This window comes from Paroedura picta, chromosome 8, assembly GCF_049243985.1.
Source record: "Paroedura picta isolate Pp20150507F chromosome 8, Ppicta_v3.0, whole genome shotgun sequence".
Lineage (NCBI taxonomy): Eukaryota > Metazoa > Chordata > Lepidosauria > Squamata > Gekkonidae > Paroedura > Paroedura picta.
The window spans coordinates 69889779-69916182 of NC_135376.1; the positions used below are offsets into that span (position 1 = coordinate 69889779).

The 26404-nt window shown below is 43.6% G+C and overlaps 1 protein-coding gene across 2 annotated transcripts in view; it reads right to left on the minus strand.

Moving 5' to 3' along the window:
• Positions 1-26404, minus strand: part of MYOF (myoferlin) — a 106340-nt gene that overhangs the window by 59887 nt on the left and 20049 nt on the right. For both annotated transcript variants that reach the window (XM_077350275.1, XM_077350274.1), the window contains exons 4-16: positions 22967-23075; positions 21473-21554; positions 13771-13931; positions 11861-11989; positions 11249-11311; positions 11110-11160; positions 10405-10435; positions 9405-9520; positions 7936-8062; positions 7195-7298; positions 5860-5928; positions 5714-5757; positions 2019-2101 (exon numbers count right to left, since the gene is read on the minus strand). In XM_077350275.1, the coding sequence (XP_077206390.1) occupies positions 2019-2101; positions 5714-5757; positions 5860-5928; positions 7195-7298; positions 7936-8062; positions 9405-9520; positions 10405-10435; positions 11110-11160; positions 11249-11311; positions 11861-11989; positions 13771-13931; positions 21473-21554; positions 22967-23075 (1169 nt within the window). The remainder of the gene's footprint in view (positions 1-2018; positions 2102-5713; positions 5758-5859; positions 5929-7194; positions 7299-7935; positions 8063-9404; positions 9521-10404; positions 10436-11109; positions 11161-11248; positions 11312-11860; positions 11990-13770; positions 13932-21472; positions 21555-22966; positions 23076-26404) is intronic.

A 26404-nucleotide genomic window follows, 5' to 3' on the forward strand; every position in this document is an offset into this window, starting at 1 on the left:
CTGCCAGCTGGAATTGTAGTCCATTGACATCTGGACATGATGGGTGTCTGGAGAACCACAGGTTGACTACCCCTGCTCTAGGGCATGTGGAACTTCTTTTTTGCAAACATGTATATAGTGTGGTGGTTATTCAAGAACCAAGATATCCTATGCAGAGAAGTTGATAAGTTTAGACTGGAGTAACCGCATAGGACTGCACTGATGGAAGCATTATCTAGGAAACAATAATGCATAACTAGAAGGATGAGAGGCCTCCTTAGAACAGCCATCACATTTCCTCCAGACACCCATCATGGGAAGCTGGCCACCCAGGCCACAATCTACACCAGTCTTTAACGGTAGGTTGAAATGTGACACTTAAAAGAAGTCTTTTCAGAAGGAAAAGAGGCTTCATAGAACACAGCACATCACTAACCAGGTCTAAAATCAACAGAAGAACAAAGCAACAATGATCTGGTTGCTGGCAAAGTCTAAGCAACCAAAGCATTGATTTCTTGTAGACTACTCTAACTTGTACTGCAAAGTGGTGGTATAGCCATTTGGTTGTTGCTGGTTTCCCAGGCTATGTGGTCGTAGTCTGGTCATTTTTGTCCCTGACATTTTCCTAGTCACTGTGGCTGGTATCTTCCGAAATAGGACATGGAAAGATGGGAGTCTCTCAATGCAAAAGTGAGACATCGTCTATTTAAGTAAGGAGATGATCCAAAGTAAATGGGCATAAGTCACCGTGAATTGTCTCTAGAACAACTTAATAAGACTAAAGGGTCCCATTCATATCACAAGAAAACCTGCTAGTTAGTACACAATAAGCACAATCCTATGAACACTGTCCTGGGAATAAGCCCCATTGACTAGACCTGATTAGGTTTCTAACTAGACTCATAGGAAGACTTCTATAACCAGTATGACATGTAAGAATCATGTCTTTATTCTAAAGCGGTAAGAAATTCTGATAGGAATTAAAATACCTGAGAGTTCTGAAGCACAATTTTAAGCAAAAGTAAACAGGCATAAATTAAGTAGACAGAACAGTTACAAACACAGAGTAAGTGTTAACAAGAATCTTCTGTCTCATCGTCCCATAAATTGTTTCCCCAAATATTTATATGGGATAGCTTCAAGAAAACAGCATTTCAAAGGTGTGGAAACTTCTACACATTGCTAAAAATGGAACATCTCAATTAGGACTATACTGATGACACTGCTGGACAGATGTGAATGGAAGATGTGGTTTTAAAGACTGTAATGTTTTAATGTTTATATTTCCTATTGATTATGTGACTGTTTTTACTGTTATGTACCGCCCTGAGCCTGTATGGAAGGGTGGTATATAGATTAATTAATTAAATAATAATGTTGCATTATAGAAATGTATTTTGTTGTGGTTGTTAGGTGCGAAGTCGTGTGCAACCCATCGCGACCCCATGGACAATGATCCTCCAGGCCTTCCTGTCCTCTACCATTCCACGGAGTCCATTTAAATTTGCACCTACTTCTTCAGTGACTCCATCCAGCCACCTCATTCTCTGTCGTCCCCTTCTTCTTTTGCCCTCGATCGCTCCCAGCATTAGGCTCTTCTCCAGGGAGTCCTTCCTTCTCATGAGGTGGCCAAAGTATTTGAGTTTCACCTTCAGGATCTGGCCTTCTAAGGAGCAGGCAGGGCTGATCTCCTCTAGGACTGACTGATTTGTTCGCCTTGCAGTCCAAGGGACTTGCAAGAGTCTTCTCCAGCACCAGAGTTCAAAAGCCTGAATTCTTTGATGCTCGGCCTTCCTTCGAAATGTATACCTTTAGACATATATACTTCACCTTCCTGTGTAAAATAAGCATGACTAGAGACAATTGAAAATATTGAAATATAACAATTAAGTCAGCAGAAACCAAAAAGGAAATGTAATAAAAACTATTTTTAAAAGCTGCTATGAAACGATAGATCTTGTGGCATGCCCTCTGAAAAAGCTTCAGTATGTGTCACTGGAAGGGGGCCACAGAAGGGTGGGGCTCCTCCAGCTGCTCACCTTCAACTTCTCCTCCAGTAGCAGCAATTCTGGAGAGGCTTAAATAGGTTGTCCCTATTGTGTCATTCTTTGTTAGACGATCCCTGCATGAAATGGAAAGTTATAATTAAACACAACAGCATTGCTTTAAGAGATACCCAACATTACGCTTGTATCTAAGTGGCTTGTATACTAAACTTGTATTATTATATTATGTACTATTTTAATCATGAGGCTATATTTTGATCAGTGCGTGCAACACATTAGCAGCAGTAGCGCATCTTTATAGGGACCCAATCTATAACTGTGTGAGGTTAGGAAAAAGACGTTGCTCTTAGCAGACTCGGGTACGGCCATGGCCAAATTTATTTATTTATCATATGGCACGTGTGCAGTGCAGCCAAGAGATCCAAGGACTGTCTGGCAGCCAGGCAAGGGATGTTTGGAGGTGGTTTGCCATTGCCTGCCTCCATATCATGACCCCCAGTATTCCTTGGAGGAATTACCACCCAAGTCCTTGGAGGTCTCCCATCCAGATACTAGCCACGGTTAGCCTTGCTTGGTTTCTGATATCAGATGGGATCAGACTTGTCTAAAAATTTCAGTTTGAGAAGTGGCCACCAGATGGAGCAACGTGACCCCTTGAAAGATGAAAGAAAAAAAGGGCTGCACCAATGAAAAAAATGGGAGGGGGGTGCTTGTAGGGAAAGAATCTAACATTTGTGAAACCCCAATGCGTCAAGCTTCCTCAAGGGGATGTCACTTCAGATTCACAGTACAATACTTAAACAGAATGAAGTTGGGGTTTCACAAATATTAGAGACTAGCAATAAAACCCACTGTGCAAAAAATACAATGGACTCTAGAAAACTGTTGCTGGTAAGGGCTGCCCAGAGCCCACTGGCCATGTGGGAGAGACCTTCACCACTCCACCCCCACCTGAACCTGCAGGCTGCCCTTCATCCCAGCCATCTCCAGACAGCTGCTTTGGAGGGGCACTGGCTCTCCTACCCCCCATCCCTGTACAACAGTGTCTGTATAGGTCCCCACTGTCCCCACCTTCCCGTCCAACCCCACATTTTCCAAAGGCCAGCCAGTCAGGCCGTGGAGAGGTGGACTGCCACCTTCCCACCTCCACATCTTCCAAAGGCCAGGCCAGAAAAGCTGTGGGGGGAGGCCTACCACCTTCCTTCCCAAAGGCTGGGCAGGGAAGGCTGCATGGGGGCTATCTCCTTCCTGCCCCTATTTTCACATCTCCCAAAGGCCAGGCTGGGTGGGAAAGGCCATGGGGGGCTGCCTTTTTCCCTCCCACCCCATCTCCCAAAGGCCAGGCTGCTCCAGGAAGACTATAGGGGATGGGCGCCTCCTTCCCACTTCATAGAATCATAGAATTGGACGGGGCCATACAGGCCATCTAGTCCAACCCCCTGCTCAACGCAGGATCAACCCAAAGCATCCTAAAGCACCTCCCCACATCTCCCAAAGGTCAGGTTTGGTGGGGAAGATTGCTGGATCCCACCAGTCCCTCTAAGGAGATGGAGGGTGGGGGGAAAGCAAAGGATGCACGGCCAGCTGCAGGGCCATGGGGTTTTTTGTGAGCCCAGATCCAGTTAGGGAGGACTCCTTGGAAGAAAAGCTTTGCCAGGAGTTCCCAGCTTCACCAGAGCCTCAGTTGGATGAGAGCTTAGACCAGATGTTCAACAGGCAGATAGCTCTGATCAGCAGGAGGGAATGGAGCTGCAGACATACCAGGGTTTAGATTCCAAAGTTGTTGCAGGAGCTCCTCATTCCTCTGTCTGTAACTCTAACTGTAGCTCCTTGCCATGTAAGCCCATCTGGCTCACCTGAGCCAATTAAACAATGCCAGCTATTTGCTGGAAGACAGCTCTAGTCTAAAAGGCACCACACCATGTTAGCAAGAGAGCTGCTGTCTGCAGAAGACTATCAGTCATCACAGAGTGAGGACAGAGAGGCTGTTGCCAGCCTATATTAACTTGAGGCTGGGAGGCCTGGGTGGGGGCCATAATCTGTGACCTGCTCCTTCTGCTGATGCCCTTAGACTGTCTGAATGAACCCTTGACTCACTGGACTGAGTTGAGACATTCATTGCATTCTGTTTGTCTGTTGGCATTTTGCTTTTGAAATACTGCTTATCTCTGCGTCCCTTGCAGCTTGTCCATGCTTCCTTCCAGCAGAGACTTGAGACCAACTCAGGAGGCAAAGGAATTATCTGGCTTCCTTCTCCTGCCTGAGGGAGTGCATGCAATTTGAACTGATTGGCCCTCACTGAAAGAATGCAATTTGCACTGCTTGGCCCTCATTACCAGAGTGCAATTTGCACTGATTGGCCCTGATTGGCAGAGTGCAATTTGAACTGATTGGCCCTCACTGGCAGAATCTTATCTTCCTATTGGCAGCACACCCCTAGGACCAATCAGATAGAGAGTGAGTTGGCTGTAGGCAACTTCAACTTTATAATGTTCAGTGATGACTATTCTTTGCTTTACTTTGTTAAATTTATATACCGCTGCATTTCCTAGAAACCCGTGGTGGTTCACAGAATAAAACATTAGAATACAATGAAACCTATAAAACCCCAATTTACAATAAGACAAGCAAGCGGTCAAAAACACAAATAATCTATCTCAATCCACCTCATTCAGACGGTTCAGATGGATCAGACGGAGGCCGAGTCTTCTTCCACTAGGAGTGAGTGGGAGGTGGTCTAATAGATTCTAGTAGACTATGATAGACTTTGGGAAGGGGTCCTTGATGGAAACACTGGGGTTTGACCCTGGCCTCAACCAAATGCCTGGTGGAAGAGCTCCGTCTTACAGGCCCTGTGGAAAGCTGACAATTCTGACAGAGCCTTCAGCTCTTCTGGGAGCTCATTTCACCAGGCTGGGGCCAGGACTGAAAAGGCCCTGGCCTGGGTCAAGGCCAGGCATATGTCCCGAGGGCCCAGGACAACCAGTAAATTCATACTCTTAGAGCGAAGAGCCCTGCGGGGGGCATAAGCAACCAAGCGGTCCCGCAGGTAAGTAGGACCCAAGCCGCGTATGGCCTTAAAGGTTAATACCAAAACCTTGAACTTGACCCGGAAACAGACTGGTAACCAGTGCAGATGGAGAAGCACCGGCTGAATATGGGCCCTCCAAGGTGTCCTAGTGAGGACCCTAGCAGCCGCGTTTTGTACCAGCTGTAACTTCCCGATCAAAGTCAAGGGCAGGCCCGTGTAGAGCACCATTTCCCTATAAGCACCATTTTTTCCCTATTGTCTCTCTTAAAATGGTAAAGGACATTTATGTCTTGTAGAACTGCACATTCCTGTGCCCATACTACTTCCTTACTAAAAGTAATGCAAAATGACAAATGACAAATCAGTTCTAGTGATCTTTATAGTGATGCTAGGGAACAGCTATGGATATGTTCAGTTCCGAGCCCCTTCCCACTGCAGCAATGAACAAGAACTCAAGGAAACTTCATGTGCACAGAAAAGTCTGTTGGTCTTAGTACAGAGGACGACGATTCTAAACTTCAAAGTATTTAGAATAATCTCAACAACACTCTACAAATGTAACAGAAGTAATTATGTGGTTGCATGTACCATGAAAAGAACAAATATATGTTGGCCCTTCATATCAGAACACTTTCCCTCCTTCACGTTATAACTGTTGTTTTATATTTGTCTGTATACACAACAAGAAAGAACTCACCAATCGTACACTGTCAGTCTTATTCTTTCACACATTGAAGGAAACTAACAAAGAAACGAAACTGTAATTAATCACTGCTTTATTATTAAAACAATACATAATAACTTAGTAATTTGGGATACAACCCCCCCCCTACACACACAAACCTTGATCTGAAGATTAATAAGTTGATTCCATTCTGGGTTGGCATTTTTTTCAATAATATTTGTGCAAACCTGAATGAAAATAAATAAATGTGGCATCACGGGCTTGCCCCGGAAGTTATATACCAGAATGCATTTTTTAAGTCAAGATTTGTGTCCTGGAAGAAGGCATGCCTATCTGAACAATGTTCCATAACTTTCATTAGAGGTCTCAATCACATTAATACAATTTCACACAGGAAAAGGACCATAATTTGGGCCAACAAAGGCCATTCTGTGACTGATTATCTGACACATACAAGTGACAAACAATGGAGTCTCTCTGAACCTTGTCAACCAGACATGTCAGTGTAAATTGAGGCAAGGAATGACGAGGTGATTATATAATACTAATGATGCATCGGACCATTTGCCATCCTTTCAGTGCTGAGCTGTACCTTCCTGTATCACGTAAAATGGCAGTTCAGTGTCATGGAATTGGATGCAGAAGTCGATGAATCAAATTATCTAAACATGTTTGTTCCACTTCAGCAAGGGAAATTCATATACAGCCAGAAGCAGGACTTGTGCTTCTTGCTGGACTGCCTTTTGCATACTACCAAACCAATAGTAGCTGCAGTTAGCTTTAACGGCGCTCATGTCACATGTGCCAGGACTATTGCTCCCTCCTATGGTATCCCGCTTGCAACAAGTAATCAGAACTGTGAAGCTGACAGCACTAACCATCTCTTTGAAAAAGGAGACCCATTCCGCACATATTGGATAATGCATTTTCAAAGGACTTTAGAAGATTTTCCTGTTTCACGCAGGAAAACCCAGCTGCAAAAGCAGATTCAAAGTGCATGTTTGGAATAACACTTGTGACACAGCCATGGGTATACAGCTCATGGCAGCTCATTGAAATGACAAGGATCTCTGGATCAAACCATGCATATGTGTGTATATTAATCTGAGATACTAATACACACAAAATATAAACAATTTGTTCCTGTTTATACGACTTGATTGTTTTCTTCCATGGTGCTGTAATGCTGTGTATATATTCTGTCCACCAGTACTCATTTATTATAGAAAACAATGGTTTGCGTTGTACTATGAATGACTGAGTTCTAACCAGGATATTTAATTTGTATTTCCTTATTAGCTCAGAGGGTAGATGTGTTGGTCTGTAGTAGAACAGCATCTTAAAAATCAAACAAGATATTCATGGTATGAGATTTTGAGCGTTTAAGCGCTAGCTCTACTAGGAGCTTTGACTCAAAATCCCATACCCAGAAAATCCTGTCCGTCTCTAAGGTGCTTTTGGGCTTGAATTTAGCTTATTAGCACTTATTATACCTTTCTCCCAGCGAAACAGACTTCCACAAATGGATCCACCAGGTTTTTCTTGTCAGCTTCCCCTCCGAATATTTCCTTCACAGTTTGTGCAAAAGCATCATCCACTGAAGAGAAAGGATACAGAAGAAAATGACAATAATCCCCTGAAATCCAAATTCGGTAGCTTGAAAACTTGAATAATTTGAGAAACAGACAACATGGTTGACAGTTCAGAACTGGAGCTTAAATTATACTACCATGCCAAACCTTTCTCTGAAATTATTAAATAATCCTAAAGGGGCATTTCAAAACAAATAACGAACTGCTGATCCAAACGGTGCAAAACTAAATATCAGAAATTAACAAACTCGGGGTCAGAAACCAAATGCGGACCCTTCAGGACTGAGGCCTAGTTCCCAACTGTCAATGCAGCGTCAAAGGGAAGCATGTTGGCTGTATCACTTCAGGCACCGGAGTACTCCTACGTACAATAATGCCTTCTGCTCTGAATACTGTCAGAGAAAGGATCTGGCTCTCTTTCCAACAACCTTTTTCTATGCACTGGCAACATTTTTATTTGGAGGAACTTTTAGTCAGGTCTACTACCTGGGTAAGGTTGAGGCCTTAAACCATCTCCAACAACTTCTATAAAATTTTCTAGAAGCTAGCATCAGGATACATGTGATCTATTTAAAACATGCACTTATACAAATTTCCTATTTTAATGACATCCAACGGAGAAATTTTTTAAAAATTATATACTCTGCGGAATATCTTCAGCTCTGTAGATCTTTAAAACGAAAGTGACCCATCGGAGGGCTATTCCAGCCGGCAGTAATAGGTTACTTTCCACATCATCGTTGTCATTGTTCCGTTCTCTGTTTTCCACCTGTTGGAGATTCATTCATATATATTACTCCAGAGGAAATTAACACAGAAGATTTGTGGTGGATCTGCTTACCCATATAAACGATAGGCAATAGAGTTACACCTCTCTAAGCCAACTGACCCTGAGGGACTCAAAAGGATACAACTCTATTTAGGACTGCAGTGCTAAATCATCAGTGGAATCCACTGAACATCAACAATGTGTCATCATGTGCTGGCTTAGCATGGCAACAGATCATGTACTGGACAATTTGATAATAACATCGGCATGTAGGAGGTTCAAATGCATGTTTTAATATCTAAGGACTAGCAGATCAAATTGGAACTATCTGTAGCTATTTCTGAATGGAACTAATTTTTTATTAAAAAAAAATACACAGATCCTTTCATACTTGTAACTGACTGACTCTGAACAAATGCCTGAACAGATCTTGCATTTTTGTATGCTGAATGCCGCTTTAGTTAAAGCTTGATTGGCATTATTATTTGCGAACAGGTAACAAGATTACAATCATCCATATACAAAAATGGAACTGCCCTAACTTGGATTCTTAATTGTTTCCTATCTACAGTATTTTAAAAGCCAGCTTTATTACAGCAATCAAAACCAAATGTTTTTCCAGAAAGTTTTTGCAATGGTGTGCATTAGTGACTATATAATGTCATATTTACCAAATAGCAAGCCTTGCTACTTAGGAAGGAAAGTGCCTATGACTTGATATTTTTAACTTTAATAATGTTTCCATTATTTTGTTAATGTGCTTTTCGGGGAAAAGCCCAGGACATTCCCACAAAAAAGATTCATAAGCTTTTTTCAGACAATCCATTGAGAATAGCAAAAGGAGGAAAAAGCAAGGCCACGGGCAAGGAAAAGTTTCACCCCAAACAGAAACATCACAGGAAAGATGTACCTTTGAAAGGTATTGGTGCAGCCCAGAGAAATGCTGTGGCAACAGAGTGGAAAGTAGCTGAGCAAGCAGAACTGAGGGAAAGAAACACACAGTAAGCAGACTCAATCTTTCTAAAACCTTCTGCCCGAGAATAAACTCAGTGCAGTTGCCAGGACAAATTTAGCAGTAGAATCAGTAAGAAGTTCATGCCCTGGTATGGGTAGCCTAGGCTAGCTCAGGCTTGTCATATCTTGGAAGCTAAGCAGGGTCAGCCCTATTTAATACCCGGATGGGAGACCACCAAAGAAGTCCAGGGTTCCTGTGCTGAGGCACGCAATGGCAAAACATCTCTGTTTGACTCTTGCCATGAAAACCATATTGGGTTGTCATAAGTTAGCTGAGATTCAGAGCCTCCCCAAAAAGAGAGTAAAACTATCTATGCATTCAACTTACTGGTGTCTCATCTCCAGTTCCAAGAACAAACATGCTGACTTTCAAGTAACCTTTGGGACCTGAGTTTGTGTCTTCAGGATCATTTAGAAGCAGCCACTTTCTCATGACAGCATGGCCTGGAAGGAAATATCAGATATTAGTAGATAAAATAAAGGTTTGGGTTTTTCTGTTTTAAAAATGATAACATACATACATGAGAAATAATGCAAATAAAAGTAGGATGCTTAGCTTCTATTGTTTTTCTCATCCAACACCACTTCTTGCAAAAGAGATAAGATTAAAGTCCAGTACAAAATAAGCAGACCTTTACTTTGAATTAAGTGTCAGGATAGGGCTCAAATACCACTGCCACCAATGCATCATTTTCATACACCACTGTCTGGCAAAAGGACCACTGCGTGTCAGGAACCAGCACAAACCCAAAGGTCATAGACACAAGCTTGTACACTGTGTTCACACCACAAAGAGTCTCTTCTTCCTCACTCTATGAACACTCTTCCAATGGCCATTCAATTGTAGATGAAACAGGTTTCATCTCAAATTCCTAATTACAGTTAGGAAGAACCTACACAAGAATACTGTTAATAACACCTAGGAAAACTTGGGCTGCTCCTCTGCCTGAATCACAGAAATCAGAGAGGAAGGGAAACTTCTCTCACAAGCCAATGGCAGAGCTAACCACAACTGCAGTTCAAAACCATTAAGGACTTGGAGGCAGGGTTAATAGCAGGTGGAGGAGGGGAAGACTGGGTGTTTGTTATTCTATTCAGATTTTAACTGGAAATATTTTATAACAATTATTGCAAGTCACCTTGAACCACTGCACTGACGACTGCCCACTACTGGCTCCTTTATTTGATAATTCATTTATTATATTAGAAGTTAAATATTTCTTCCTTAGTATGCTGCAGGATACTGCACTTTTTTTTTTTAAGTTGGCCATCATGCCTAGACATCTCCCTTTTACTGTGGTAAGAATATGCAGAGAACACCTACTTACCTGGTTCATCGTAGACATAACCAATGTCAATCTGTAAGAAGAGTTTAAAATGTGATCTCTCTGTAAGTAACCAATTACAAACAAGATAATGCAATAATCATTTGGCTCTGCTGTTTGCTTGCTTTCAATGACACAGCTGGTCACCACAGCAAACATAATGGTGTGTGATGGCCTTGTCTTGGGATGTAACTGGAAAGGCAAAATGACAGACGTCAACTTGCTGAAGCTAAGTCTTTCTGGTCATCACATGGAGGAGAGACATACTAAGGAAACCTGTTTTGATTTTTCTTTTAAAGGAAGCTGATATTAAACCACTGCAAATAAATCCATGTCTATCACATTGAATTCCATGAGAGAAAAAAGGCTGGATAAAATGAAATAACAACCTGAATCAAATGTCAAAATAGCTGTGTGAGAACTATCTACTCTCCAACCACTCCTGATAAAGAACTCTCACCTTTATCAGACAGGGACATTATATTGGTGGTTGGCCCTTTTCTCACAGTTTGGCAGTTTAATAATCTCTGAGTCCATGTTCAGCAGCTCTGGTCCATTTAAAATGCACAGTCTCCACAACTGAGATGTTCAAAGAGGTTGTGTCTTCTTGCCTCAGTCCTTTGGTTACACCCCTGGTGAGGAGGTAGTCAAGGCACCAACAATGATCTAGTGTGTTCCTGTAAGTGGCAGAAGATCAAGAAAGCTTACCTTAAATTCCCCCATTAGACTGTCAGCCCGCAAAGAATATGAGTCATAAACCTATAATTGAAAGGAAGGGATAAACCATTTATAACTCTTGCTCAACAGCAATGAGGCATGTACAGTGAACACTGTTATTCCTCCTTACCCGAATACTTATTGGTTCATCAAAGAGCTCTGAGGGGGTCATGTGTACGTTGTAGAAGAACATCTGTTAAGATAAGAGGGAAACACCTCAGATTTTAAGCATGTACAAAGAATGAGAGCACCATGTAGAGCATGTTAATTGCACTAGAGTCACACTGTTGCAAGTTAATGGCCATATATATTATTATCAATAATAATTTAATAAGTTTCTCAAGTATCTGCAGTGGTGTACCTGGCTGATCTGCAGTACTGGAGTCTTAGTCATACAATGGCATAATGGTGTTGGCCACCCAATATTACACTATTTCCTAGTGTAGAAGGTTTTCTTATTGCAGGAACAGCCAGGCAGTTTCCAATTGCCCCATCTCTGAACTATACTTTTGGCAAGGCGAGATGGAAAATATGGCAACAGGCTATAAAATAAGTGTTTCTACAATGTGTATTTCAAAAGTCCATTACGACATGTTCTCAGCTGTAATGCTTAATTGGAAGTTAACCTCATTCCAAGCCAGTTTGCTTCAGGTTTTCTAAAATGTAAATGCACTTTAATTTCTGTTGTTTATGAAAAAGAAATTACTCTGAGCTAGGAGGCTGGCAATATGCACAAACTCACCTCATCAAAATAGGGATTGTTCCCTCTTTTGATTCTCGTTCTGTGAGTCTGACCATAAACGTGCACTTTCACAACCGGTTTTATGTTATTCCCACACAGCTGACGGCCTTCAATAACTCTAACACGGATCTGATGGAGAAAAAAATATACAAATATTCAGTTAGTGATAAATTGGTTAGCTTTTCAAGCTACTAAGCACTTCGTAATGTGTTCCCCCTGTTTTAGTTGCTTGTTTGTTTGATTGCTTGTTGGTCAGTTTGTTTATATGCCATTCTCCCCTCGCAGCTCACGACAGTTTTCAGAAAACTTGGAAATCATAATACAGGTAAAAACATGGCTCAATAATAACAGCAGGATAACAACAACTGTAACAGTAACATTTGGTTATAATGATGTTTCTTTTTACATTCTTCTCTCCTCTGCTTCAACAATCCCTGTGAGACAGACAGGCTAAGAGTGTGTGATGGGCCCAGGTCACTTACCAGCCTCCAAGTGGTGGACTTGCAGATCTCCTGAGATCAATTTACAACTGATCTCCAAGCATTAAAGATCAGGTCACCTGGAGAAAATATTTGGAAGGTGGACTCCTTGGCATTATATCCCACTTGACATGCAGCAGATCCCAGGTTCAATCCCCAGTATCTCCAGTTAAAGGAATCAGAGAAGAGATGACATGAATGACCTCCACCTAGGATTGTCAGGCCCCTCCTGGCCACCAACAGGAGCTGGGGGGGGGGGGGGTAGGGCTGCCAGATCCAAGTTGGGAAACTCTGTGAGATTTTGGGATGGAGCCTGGGAAAGATAGAGGCCTCAGTAGAATACAATGCTATAGAATGTACCCCCAAAGCAGCCATATTCTCAAGGGGAACTGATCTCTGTAGTCTGGAGAAGAGCAGTAATTCCAGGGGATCCCCAGGTCCCACCTGGAGGCTGGCATCCCTGCCTCCACCTGAGACTTGGGAGAGCTATTGAGTAGACAATACTGCCTCTGATGGGCTGATAATCTGATTCAGTGTTAGACAGCTTAATGTGTTCACATGAAGATTCTTCCCTCCCACAATTCTGTCTTTCTCAATTTCCAGGTATTTTCCAACTAGGGACTGGCAAAGCTATGAGGGAACTTCTATTGCAGAGCAGGGTCAAACCTGCTACTAGTCTTACATTCGGGGAAGCAGTTAACGGTGCATGTGGAGCCTTTGCAAGCACAAAAGGGTAAGGGAACATCTCCTGCCAGCCTGGAACTCTGTGTACATAACCAAAGCTCCTTTCATGCAGTGAGCGGCTGGATCATGGCGCATATTTATGGTGTTGCTGCCTCCTCATTGTTAGCTGAGCTGTTTATCAAATATTAACTAGTTGCTTAGAGAAACAAATACTTTTCTCTTGAGTTCTGGGATTTACTCTCACCCTCCCTTTGTTTTCCAGACTGTAGCCATTATATCAAGGAAAAGAATCTACCAGCATTTAAAGAAGAGTTTCTGGAAATGTCTGAAGAGGAAAATATATTGGTTATTGAGGGTGTTCCGGGTTGTGTGGCTGCAGCCTTGTAGTTTTAGTTCCTGCAACTTTGGTGGCATCTTTAGAGGTAGGACAAGGTGGGATTCTTTGTGCCAAATTATTAGAGATTCCCATCTTGCTGTGTCCTTCCTTCGAATATGCCAGCCACAGTTACTGACAAAAAGTCAGGGACTAAAACTACCAGACCACTGCCACACAGCTCGGGAATCCCACAACAACCAGTTGACTCTGGATACATTTGTCCTGGGCCTAACTGACATATGCAGCCCCTTTGCAAACATGAGTACATGGAAGGGCAGCCTTAGACTATTTTGAAATGTGACATCGATTCAAGCCCACTGTACAGCAGACACATAACATGGGAAAGTATGTCCTTTTAAGAACTCTGCAACCTGGAAGTCTTGAGGTTTATTAGACAGTGCCCTCCGGGATTTTTTCCCTTTGGCAATGCGCTGAGCAAGCTGAACTTCATGAGTGCCACTTGGTCTGCCTTGGGGAAGGCTACCGGTCCCACCATCAGCTGCATCTTCGTCCCCTCCATCTTCTTCTCCACCTGTCAAAGAAGTACGTGAGTATAGTTAATGGACAGTCAGCATGATATTATCCTGCTAGGAGAAATAATGAAGAACTCACAGCTATGTGCCCCAGCAGATGGAACTGGGCAGTTATGCTAGCAAACTATAATGTTAAGAACAGTGGGAGTATAATGTGAGGAGGAACAATCCCCTTCTTCACAGAGTTATTGTGATGATGGAAGGGGATAAAGCATTGCAATATTCTTTCTGAACATAAAAAGCAGCTTCACACATTAGTAGAACCATGCCTGGCCTATTGAAAGTGTTGAATAGTTGGAATTTGCAAATTCAAGGACAAACTAGATGTTATGTGTAGCATGTGATTGCCATGGGGACTTTGCTTCTGAAAAGGAGCTGTGAGGACCCTGTGCGAATTCAGTTCTGCCTGATGGGGATTAGGACCATGGCACAGGGGAAGCTACATGTGCAAGTACTGAATGTATGTGCAGCCTCCCAGTAGGATAAATTACACCCCCAAGGGTGGTTCAGGCCAGGAAAACTCTGTGTGTGTAAGAGGAGGGGGGAGGAAATCCAAATCGAAACCCCGGGGGATGGTTCAGAACTGAGTTCCCACAGGGACTGGAAATTGTTGCCTATCTTCAAGTTTCTATCACAATCACGTTACGCATAATGTCTCGTTTGGACTTTAAGGGCCAACCCACAGCGGGTGTATTCAGATGAAGGTTCCATTTTATTCAATAGGGCTTACTCCCACTGAAATCTGATTAGGATTGCTGCCAGAATCAAGCACCTTTTCCCAAGGAGTGCTGGTGAATCTTTGTCTATGTGCTATAATTAAAGATACTGGTTTATATATATATATTCATTGAAGTATATTCATTTATAGAATTTTTTGTTCAGTGCTTCAGTGCTGTTTTCATGACAGATTTGTCTTTTTGTAAGTATTTGTGGGATGCTTTAAAATGTGTTTAGAGACATTTCCACACATCTTTGTTCTTCTGCAACATTTTGCTTTTCGTTAGGTATTTGTTTTAGTTGTTCCCTTTCTTTTGGGTCTGCTTATGCATCCCTTGCAACTACTTTGATATGATTTTTTCCTTTCTTGTATGTAAATGGGAATACAGAGGAAGAAGAATAGTTGGTTCTTATATGCTGCTTTTCTCTTCCCAAAGGGCTTACAATCGCCTTCCCTTTCCTCTCTCCACAACAGACACCCTGTGAGGTGAGTGAAGCTGAGAGAGTCCTGAGATTACTGCTCGGGCAGAACAGCTTTATCAGTGCCATGGCGAGCCCAAGGTCACCCAGCTGGCTGCATGTGGGGGAGTGCAGAATCAAACCCGGCTCACTAGATTAGAAGTCCGCACCCCTAACCACTACACCAAGCTGGCTCTCAATACAGACAATGCATTTTAAACAAATAACAGAACTGAAAATCCATACATATATATCCTCTGTTCCAAATATACAATGTAAACTGAAATATTATAGCACATCATACAGAAGGGTCACAGCACTTCACGGGAAATTATTTAAAAACAGGAGCAGGCAAGGTTTCAACACAGTACTGCACAGTACTGCAGTACTGCATGAAGAATATGTAGCATGTGCTAGAGGCCTTGTGCTTCCAGGAACCTCATGCTTCCAAGGGCCCTACACAGTGTCTTCTCCCCTCCCCCCCCACACACAATGGATCAAGGTCTTAGCCTCCTCCCCCTTTTCCCTCTTTAAGGACATTTGAAGTGACATTCCTTTCCCTCTGCCCACAGTCTGGGTGCTCCTGCCACAATTGTATTCTGCTAGGCCCTGTGAATCCTTAAATTGGCTCTGATGCTACGGGCCCTACAAAATCTTAAACCAGTGGTCCCCAACCTGCGGTCTGCGGCCCAGTGTCGGGCCGCGAAGGCCAGGCCGCCGGGCCGCGATCCCCTCTCCCCACCCCCCACCCCCCGCAGTAAAAAACTTCCCCGGGCTGCAAGCTTGCGGCCCGGGAAGCTTCTTACTGCGGGAGGGGGGGGAGAGGGAATCAGGGCCATGCCACGAATCGCGCATGCACGGCCCGGCCGTGCATGCGCACACGTGCCATGCTCGGCCGGAATCGCGCATGCGCGGCACTTTCGCACATGCATGCATGCGCGAATGCGTGAAAGTGCTGCACATGCCCAATTTCGGCCGCGTATGCCGCATGTGCCCCGCCGGTCCCCAGCCGGAAAAAGGTTGGGGACCACTGCCTTAAACCACTCCTGCAGTATTGCACAGTCTTTTCTTCCTGATAAACATGATTTCCTCCTTGGACAGGATATGAAACCGTAAAAAAGCTTTAGAGCAGTTCCTTTTGGCCACTACTTAGAAATTCTGAATTACAAAACTCTAACATGGAAGGCATAATTGCAAAAGGCATCCAGTGCGGTGTTATTGCGTTTATTGCCTAAACCGCTAAGTGGGTGGTGATCCATTGCAAAGCTGTTAACTTTTCTCGGAATCTCAGATGTCATGATTCATAATTTGTTTTTCACAAATTATTTTCTAAGTTTTGATTCTCCACAAGAACAAATGGTAGGAAATCTAGGACTAGGTCTCTTGACATTTGACTTTACAATTTAAAAGTGTTATAGAGTAGTCTGATTTGTGCTGGGTACAGAGCTTAACCCTTTCCTTCCATGCCACTGTTCAGGTGGAAATTGCCTGCTCTGAGCAGTACTGATCGAGGTGTGTTGGTTTTTTTTTTTTTAAGCCAAGTATCCATATTGTACAACTTCCCTTCTTCCGTAGCTCAGGGGATAGAAGTAGATGGAGTTCCATCATAGAAATGCCAAGGGAGAGTAAGATACCCTACTCCAACAGCAGGGATATGACTCAAATCATGGCCCCTGCAGGCAGTGTTAGACAGGGAGTATTGCTTGTATTATATAAAAATGTATAAGATGTATCTAAAATAAATGTACATTATCAGCACATTCTTAAAATAAATCCATGCTTCTAAGGCACAAACGAAAATCTCAAAAAGCCTAATTTATTGTGTTTACATTGAACTTCTAGCTTGCTGCATGGTCTATTCCAAATAAAACAGAGTCTAGCTGATTCATTTCTTGTACAATACAATTTAAAGTGTAAAGGTGACATCTCTTCCTGAAAACTGGAGGAACTGGTTTTTGGTAGCTGCAGGGAAAGGTCACACCCTGGCCTCTAACCATATTTCTTACTGGCAATATCCTCTTTTCTTAACTTGAAGTCCAGTCCATATAACTGCTGACTGGACTCTAGCAGGTTTTCTGTAAACTAACAAATTGCCTCCCAGGACACGAAAAAGCTAACATTTGGAAGGGCTTTAAATCTTGACAATAAAAAACCCAGGGTCACAGCTCTTGGAACAGATAGCTGCAAGCAGGAATTTGATTCACAGAGGCACAGTCGAAAGCTAATCAGTGTAAAAGGGATCCTTAAAAGGCAAAGTGAAAAGACAAAAAATGGATTGCACATTTTAATAGTCCCTTTCTTGTTACTCATCAGGCAGGGTCCTTATCATTAGGCAACATCTCCCAAACGCTTTACAAAGGCCTGCTGTTGCATCACACTAATTCAGACAGCTGAAAATACTCTTCACTGGACAAACTTGAACATTGATCATCCCCATATGGTGGCAACTTTTGATGCCTTTCACCAGTCTGAGGAACCTTCCTCCAATTTAAATGATTCCTTAAGGGGAGTAAGGCCCCTTATCCCTGGAGGAAGTTCCTCTAACTCAGCCTTTCTTAATTTTTTTACCTTTCAGAAACTCCTGAAATATTCTTCAGGCTTTGAGAAAAAACATAAGTGGCACAATCATGCACAATATGGTTGGGAAACATAGCTGTGTAGATACCACCCAGGGCCACTTCCCTTTCCACCCCCCCCCCCCGGCCCATTATTAGCCATTTGGGGAGAGGGGCCAGGTCAACATGAACATATATGATCATTTGTTGTTGTTGTTATGTGCGAAGTCGTGTCCGACCCATCGGGACCCCATGGACAATGATCCTCCAGTCCTTCCTGTCCTCTACCATTCCCCGGAGTCCATTTAAGTTTGCACCTACTGCTTCAGTGACTCCATCCAGCCACCTCATTCTCTGTCGTCCCCTTCTTCTTTTGCCCTCGATCGCTCCCAGCATTAGGCTCTTCTCCAGGGAGTCCTTCCTTCTCATGAGGTGGCCAAAGTATTTGAGTTTCATCTTCAGGATCTGGCCTTCTAAAGAGCAGTCAGGGCTGATCTCCTCTAGGACTGACCGGTTTGTTCGCCTTGCAGTCCAAGGGACTCGCAAGAGTCTTCTCCAGCACCAGAGTTCAAAAGCCTCAATTCTTTGACGCTCGGCCTTCCTTATGGTCCAACTTTCGCAGCCATACATTGCAACTGGGAATACAATAGCCTTGACTAAACGCACTTTTGTTGGCAGGGTGATGTCTCTGCTTTTTAGGATGCTGTCTAGATTTGCCATAGCTTTCCTCCCCAGGAGCAAGCATCTTTTAATTTCTTTGGTGCAGTCCCCATCTGCAGTGATCTTGGAGCCCAGGAAAATAAAATCTGTCACTATCTCCATTTCTTCCCCATCTATTTGCCATGAACAACAAAAGCCTATTTGGATGAACAGAGAACTTCAAGAGGAACTAAGAAAGAAAAGGAAAATGTTCAGGAAATGGAGGGAAGGACAGAGCTCTAAAGAAGAGTACCTACAGGTTACTAGGCACTGTAGATCAATCATCAGAAAGGCCAAAGCTGAGAGTGAGCTAAGATTGGCCAGGGAAGCCCATTGTAACAAGAAAAGATTTTTCAGTTATGTGAGGAGCAAACGTAAAGTAAAGGAGGCAATAGGCCCACTGTTGGGTGAGGATGGACAAACTCTAACGGAAGATGCAGAGAAAGCAGAAAGGCTTAGTGCCTATTTTACATCTGTTTTTTCCCACAGGTCAAAGTGTTTAGGCACATCTAGAGATGGCCATAGCCAAAGGACAGTATCTGGGTGGCAGGTTAACATGGATAGAGAGGTTGTCGAGAGGCATTTAGCTGCACTGGATGAGTTCAAATCCCCTGGTCCGGATGAAATGCACCCGAGAGTACTCAAAGAACTTTCCAGAGAACTTGTACAGCCCTTGTCCATCATCTTCGGAACCTCTTTAAGGACTGGAGATGTCCCGGAGGACTGGAAGAGAGCAAATGTTATTCTGATCTTCAAAAAAGGGAGGAAGGATGACCCGGGAAACTACAGACCAGTGAGTCTGACCTCTGTTGTGGGGAAGATAATGGAGCAGATATTAAAGGGAGCGATCTGCAAACATCTGGAGGACAATTTGGTGATCCAAGGAAGTCAGCATGGATTTGTCTCCAACAGGTCCTGCCAGACCAACCTGGTTTCCTTTTTTGACCAAGTAACAGGTTTGCTGGATCGGGGAAATTCGGTTGATGTCATTTACTTGGATTTTAGTAAAGCTTTTGACAAGGTTCCCCATGATGTTCTGATGGATAAATTGAAGGACTGCAATCTGGATTTTCAGATAGTCAGGTGGATAGGGAATTGGTTAGAGAACCGCACTCAAAGAGTTGTTGTCAATGGTGTTTCATCAGACTGGAGAGAGGTGAGTAGCGGGGTACCTCAGGGCTCGGTGCTTGGCCCGGTACTTTTTAACATATTTATTAATGATCTAGATGAGGGGGTGGAGGGACTACTCATCAAGTTTGCAGATAACACCAAATTGGGAGGACTGGCAAATACTCCGGAAGATAGAGACAGAGTTCAACGAGATCTGAACACAATGGAAAAATGGGCAAATGAGAACAAGATGCAATTTAATAAAGATAAATGTAAAGTTCTGCATCTGGGTCAGAAAAATGAAAAGCATGCCTACTGGATGGGGGATACGCTTCTAGGTAACACTGTGTGTGAACGAGACCTTGGGGTACTTGTGGATTGTAAACTAAACATGAGCAGGCAGTGTGATGCAGCGGTAAAAAAGGCAAATGCCATTTTGGGCTGTATCAACAGAGGCATCACATCAAAATCACAAGATGTCATAGTCCCATTGTAAACGGCACTGGTCAGATCACACCTGGAGTACTGTGTGCAGTTCTGGAGGCCTCACTTCAAGAAGGACGTAGATAAAATTGAAAGGGTACAGAGGAGAGCAACGAAGATGATCTGGGGCCAAGGGACCAAGCCCTATGAAGATAGGTTGAGGGACTTGGGAATGTTCAGCCTGGAGAAAAGGAGGTTGAGAGGGGACATGATAGCCCTCTTTAAGTATTTGAAAGGTTGTCACTTGGAGGAGGGCAGGATGCTGTTTCTGTTGGCTGCAGAGGAGAGGACACGCAGTAATGGGTTTAAACTTCAAGTACAACGATATAGGCTAGATATCAGGAAAAAATTTTTCACAGTCAGAGTAGTTCAGCAGTGGAATAGGCTGCCTAAGGAGGTGGTGAGCTCCCCCTCACTAGAAGTCTTCAAGCAAAGGTTGGATACACACTTTTCTTGGATGCTTTAGGATGCTTAGGGCTAATCCTGCGTTGAGCAGGGGGTTGGACTAGATGGCCTGTATGGCCCCTTCCAACTCTATGATTCTGATTCTATGATTCTATGATATATGATCATATCACCCAATAAGTGTTTATCAGGTTTTTAAAACTATATTATAAAATTAATAACCCTTCCAGGGCCATCAAGAAACCCCAGGATCTCAGGAAACCCTGGTTGAAAAAGCCTGCTGTAGCCTGAAGAAGAGTTGTGTGATGCGGCTGCCGAAGCGGCCGTTCCCCAGCATACTGGAGCCTGCACCTTCCCCCCCACACACACACTGTGCAGTGCAGTGCTGGCTGCTACAGGCGAGAACAGCTGCTTCGGCCAGTTCGGTGGCCGAATCACACAACCTTAGCCCGAAGTAACACACATACCAGTACTTGACTGTTCCCCCCCCCACACACACACACACACACAGGGCAAATAGCTGTTCCAGGGGAAAGTTTAGAACAGAGAAATGACACTGGAAGAAAAATGTTTGCATGACACCATGGCCTTGACAGATTGCCTAAGACGCCTGTAGCTGGGCCCATTACCTCTTTGTTTAGGGCACATGAAAACAACAGGCTCGTGCTTTTATTTCAGACCTTTATGAAGCAATGCTGAGAGCAATCAAGATCCAGCTAGACGCAGCAGCAGCAAAACCTGTTTGCTTCAAACTTGGTCCAGTCCAGTCCTGCATGGGGGCTGGGATGGTGCCCCAGCTTCAACAGCAACAGAAGGTGCTACATATTCACTGGATTTCTCTTGCACTCTGACATGGGAGTGAGCTCTGCTGGGACCAAGCAGCTGGAGTAGGGGAGTGCTCAGCTCACCTTGCTCACATGCACCTCTTTAGTATCCCAGCCCCACACCCTCTTTGTGTGCAAGCAGGGCAGATCTAGGTTTAAGCAAACAAGCCTGCTGCTATCATCATGTCTACTTTGACCCTGAAATGCCACCATAAAGTCATTTAAATAACTTTTAAAAAATACACTACTATTTTTCGGGAGAGAAGATCCTGAAAAGTGCTGACATACCTTCAATACCTGTTCCCCCGGGGTCATTCGGATTTGGAGGTCCAGATGGTGGCTCATAACCTACCACTAAATTAATTGTTGCCTATGTTAAAAGGGGGGAAAAGTCATGAATATTTGCCAGGATGTAAAGAGCTTCTTAGGCTAACAAAAATGTTTAAGATAAACAGTCTTTCAGATCAGCAGACATCCACGTCCTATCATAAGGTCCTATTAAAATTCCCCTGAATTTCAAAAGCAGTCTGGCAAAAGAAGCTGTTGTACATAAAAGAAAAAGACATTTGAAGTCCCAGAACCACTTTTGGATTTCTTTAGATCTTAACAATTAATTGTAGGGTAGCTAGTTTCAGTGGAAATCGATTGCTTTTATGGCCATAACAGCACAGCACACATATCTCAAGTACTGCAAGAATATATATAATGCATATAAAATGCATACGCACATATATTTATGTAATGTGCAGTAGTTTCTTCAAGGACAAAAAGAATAATAATCAATTTCATAACATACCAAAGATTTTTATAATACAAATAATAATGACAAATCCATCTAAAATCCAAAGTGGCAGGCACCATGTTCCTCTGATTTGTGGAATCTTTTCAGGGCATTTATTCAGGCAGTAGATCCAATATCCCCTGCAAACCCCTTGATAGAGGCTTTCCAGAGAAGGACCTCTGAGGCCTCAGTGGCTACCGCCAAAAGGGAAAAATTGGGCATGTATACACACATGCATCCCCAGATGTGCAAAGAAAAGCATTTTGTGAAGGCACGCAGCCTTTTGAGATTCCAGCTAATGGCATGCAATTTATTTATTTATTTATTTAGCTAGCTGCCTACCTACGTAGCTAGATAGCTAGCCAGCCCCTCTCGGACTTGCTGTCAAAAGGTGGTGAACAACAATTAAGGTCACGTTAAAATCAAAACAATTTATTTCAATTTACAATAAAACCAAACCAGTACACTTTATAAGCCCCCTCTCCCCATGCATGGTGGTTCCAATCCAAATTGGGCCCCATGTGCCTAGGAACTGAGTTTCAAGGACAAAACTTGCAGCACACATGTGGTCTACAGAACCCAGGGCACACTTAAAAAGTACACAAGGCAAATGCAATGTATAGGAAGGGCCAATGACTAGGAATGAAGGGGTAGACTGCACTTCTTTACCACTTTAAAAATGAGAATGCTCAGCTGAGAAGCCCATTTTACATCTCAGATTTAAAAAAAATAAAAAAATAAAAACATGAAGGAGGTTCATGAAGTGCTAGGCTACTCTCTTTGAGGCAGAAGCACTTCAAAGGAAGGCAAGTGAATGGTGCGCCAAGAAATAGTTTGCATAAACTACTAAGTGGGAAGGCTCTCCCTTGATACACACTCTGTCCCTTTAGTATTGTAAGTCAACACTATGAAGCTTTCCCAAGCAAATATTTGCTGAAACACTATTGGAATATTTTATTCAGGAAAACACACAACAAACAAAAAGTTAGGGAGCCACTCACTCCAGTTTCCAGCCCCTTTTCGTTCAGCAGGGGAATCAGCTTGTAAGGGAGCGATCTACTTTGCGTGCCCACCAGTTCCTTGAGTGCCAATGATGCTGTGCCAATTAACCTGAAAAGCAAAAGGGAAGGGCATTACTCAACGGTACACTTAAAGCATTCAGTAGACATTGTGCCGTTCTTTGGCCGGTTTCCAGTTCATGCCTGACACCCACAGCAAACTGAGTTGGTTTCAAAAGATCATTGTTGGAAATTCATATGACACAATTTATTGTGTTATTGTTTGTTTGATTTGTTTGCAGGTTTTACTCTCAAGGGGATTTGAAAGTTTGGACCATTGTAGTTCTGATCTAGAAGCTTTTATTCACAGTAGCAGGCTGCATGTATGTTGCTGAATGTAGATAATGAAACACTCAGGGCCATTCCGCACAACAAGAAATGTTGCTAAATCTGAGCGCTATTGAAAAGTGCTGCAATCAAAAGAGGCAGGTCTCGGTAACGCACACAGCCGTTTCTATCGAAAAAAAGGCTCTCCCACTAGCACTGTTCTCGTAACGCACAAGTTTCCGATCTCGCCAAAATCGCAACAAAGGAGGCAATATTTTTCCACACTTCCTCCCGCCCCTGGCCGTCAATCAAACAGAACAGCCAATTAACTGTTGTGTTCATGCTTCCCTTTAAAAACTGTTTTTTTAAAAACTCAAAAACACCAGTAGCAACGCATATTTGTTCATTCGATGTATCAGAAAGACCTTTTTCGCTGGTGTAGGAGCTGGCGCTTAATCGTTTACATGCTCTTAACGTTAAAAAAAAATCCCCCCCCCCCCCCGTGTAATTTCTGGCCGAAATTACAGGCAGTGTCGAACAGGGGGCTGTATTGTGCTTGGAAACTTTACAGACAATTGCTTGTGGAGGTATTTCTGTCAAAGAAGCGTCACTTATTCGTTGCTTTTGCCGGTTTAAGGTGGGGGGGAAATAGTGATTGCGACACCAGAAGCTCGGGTGCAAGAGCTTAGGGAAGGACATGCTTGCTACCGCTATACTGAAAACGCACATGTGTTTTTTGGATGTGTTGCAGGTTGTTCTCAAGAGTCTAGAGGTTTTAAAGGGGGAATCCACTTTTGTGGATTTCCTGAAAAGCGCTACATCAAAGCGATTTTTGAGGGAGTGTTGCAGGAGTGTTGCAGATTGTGTACGACGTCGTGAATAATGAAAAATAAATAGCGTTACACAATGGTAACACTTCAGCAACATTAAAGCTGTGCGGAATGGCCCTCACTATTTCCACACAGGAGTGCAAAAACATCCCTTGTCATAGCAGCAGCAGCAAGCAGGGCACACACAAATGGGAACTACAGATGTGCACGATGAACAAGATCTCTTTCTCTGTGTGTGTGTGTGTATTCAGATATCAAGGAGTAAAAAAAAATCAGGACTTACAGTTATCTGGGTTCCAAATACCCTCTCTATTATTGCCCATGGAGTATGTTCTGGAGGCTGGAATGCCTGTTTTCTGAGCAGAAGTTCAATTCTATGGGCCCCTGAACAAGGTGTCCCCAGACATCCTCCATTGCTTCCTATGGTGGTTGGGGGAAGATTCCATGCTTTCTCCAGGGCAAAGAATCATCAAAGACACAAGAAAAAGCTAACCAAGCCCATGACCAAAGGCCTCTCAAAGCAGACAGAACCAACAAGACCAAAGAACCAATGCAGAGTCAGAAAATCCCAGCAGAAGCACAGAACAATGGCAAGCCTAGCACAACAAATGTACCATTGAGAATCTAATCCAATGTCAAACCAGAGGATTGTGTAAGATAAGAACGCTGTTGCAATCCCAACAGATGTATAATCAGAGAATCCAGCCAATGTACACCCCAAGAAGCTGAGTCAATGTCAAACCCAAGAATCTACCGCATATTTGACATAAATCAACTTGTGCAAAGAACTCAATGTTGTAAGACCAATGAAACCAATTTCAAAGGACACAGTCAAAGCCAAAACAACATGACAAGCCTATATCAGACCATGGGAAAACACAGAAACACAGTAAAATTCAAGAAATAAAAACATTCCATGGAGCCTTAACATGCTCCATCATTACTCCATGCTCCATATTCCTGGTTATTCCCAAATATTTCCAAGACCCATTTCAGGAAATCCTGGGTGGATACCATCCATACACCTGAATATATCTGGAAAATATTGATAAAGTGTTATTCATATATATATACACATCTGTCCCAGGAGCATTTGCTGCTGCTACCCCACAATTCCAGTCCCTCCTCCTTTTCTTTATCATTCATATGTGAAACTGCAGCACAATGACAATTTCAATGGCAACGCAAACCTCTTTCTCCTCTCCTGTATACTTTCCCTTCTGAGAAGTGCTGTAATTCTACAAGGCAGCACCACAGACAAACCTTTGAAAGGCTGATAGGGGCAAAGCAATGCAGAATGTTGTTCCATTTACTTTGGAGACACAGAGTAGCTCTGCTCCTTCGCCATAATGGCTGTGGGTGCAATGTCCAGATGAACATGCCATGCACAGTACCCCACAGTTTTCCTTCTGAGCCCAATCAAAGAAAGATTGTTTTTGATCTCACTCAAAGGGGGGAAATATAGGGGCCAGATGGATAGTGAATTGATTAGGTCATCTGGATGCCCCCAAAGATACCAGGCACTTCCTACTGCCCTTGAGAGGGGAAATTCCCATGTGGAAGCAGCCACTGTCACTGATTACAGTAGTGTTTACCTGATGACTTTGTGTTTCTCAATGGCAATCAATTTTATAAACAATGTGGGCCACCTGTTCAACAGTATGGTCAGCCAGCATGCAAAACACATCACATGCAAATCCGACATCCTTCTGCAGTGGGACATATCATAGCTGCCTGAATGAGAGCCTTCAAAGAGCCATTAGGGAGTGGCGGTTTAGAAGTTGAAATATAAATAAACTAGTAATCAAGCCCACTGTACGTAAAATACGGCGGGCGCTAGGAATGGGAGCCCCCGGCAGTCGCGTGGAGCGCAGCTGCCGGGGGCTCCCTTGGTCAGCGGCCTGACGCAGTGAGAGGCGCTTCGCGCCTCTCGCCACGTCAAGCCGTCGGGCAGGGAGCTCCCGGCAGCCGCGCTCCGCACGACTGCCAAGGGCTCCCTTGGGCAGTGGCCTGACGTGGCGAGAGGCGCAAAGCGCCTCTCGCTGCATCAGGCCGCAGGCAAAGGAGCAACTGCGGCTCGCAGTTGCTCCGGCGGGGACTCAGAGGGACCAATCGGCAGCCGCTTCGCGCCTGCCGATTGGTCCCTCCAGTAGTCTATCCAGAGGAAGGGGCCAATCGGCACCCTTCCTCATCACGGACACATCCCGCCTCCCAAGCCCTTATCCTTTTATTTAGTCCGTGGCGCCGCGGGCTGTGTTAAGATAAAAATAAAATGGACAAGAAA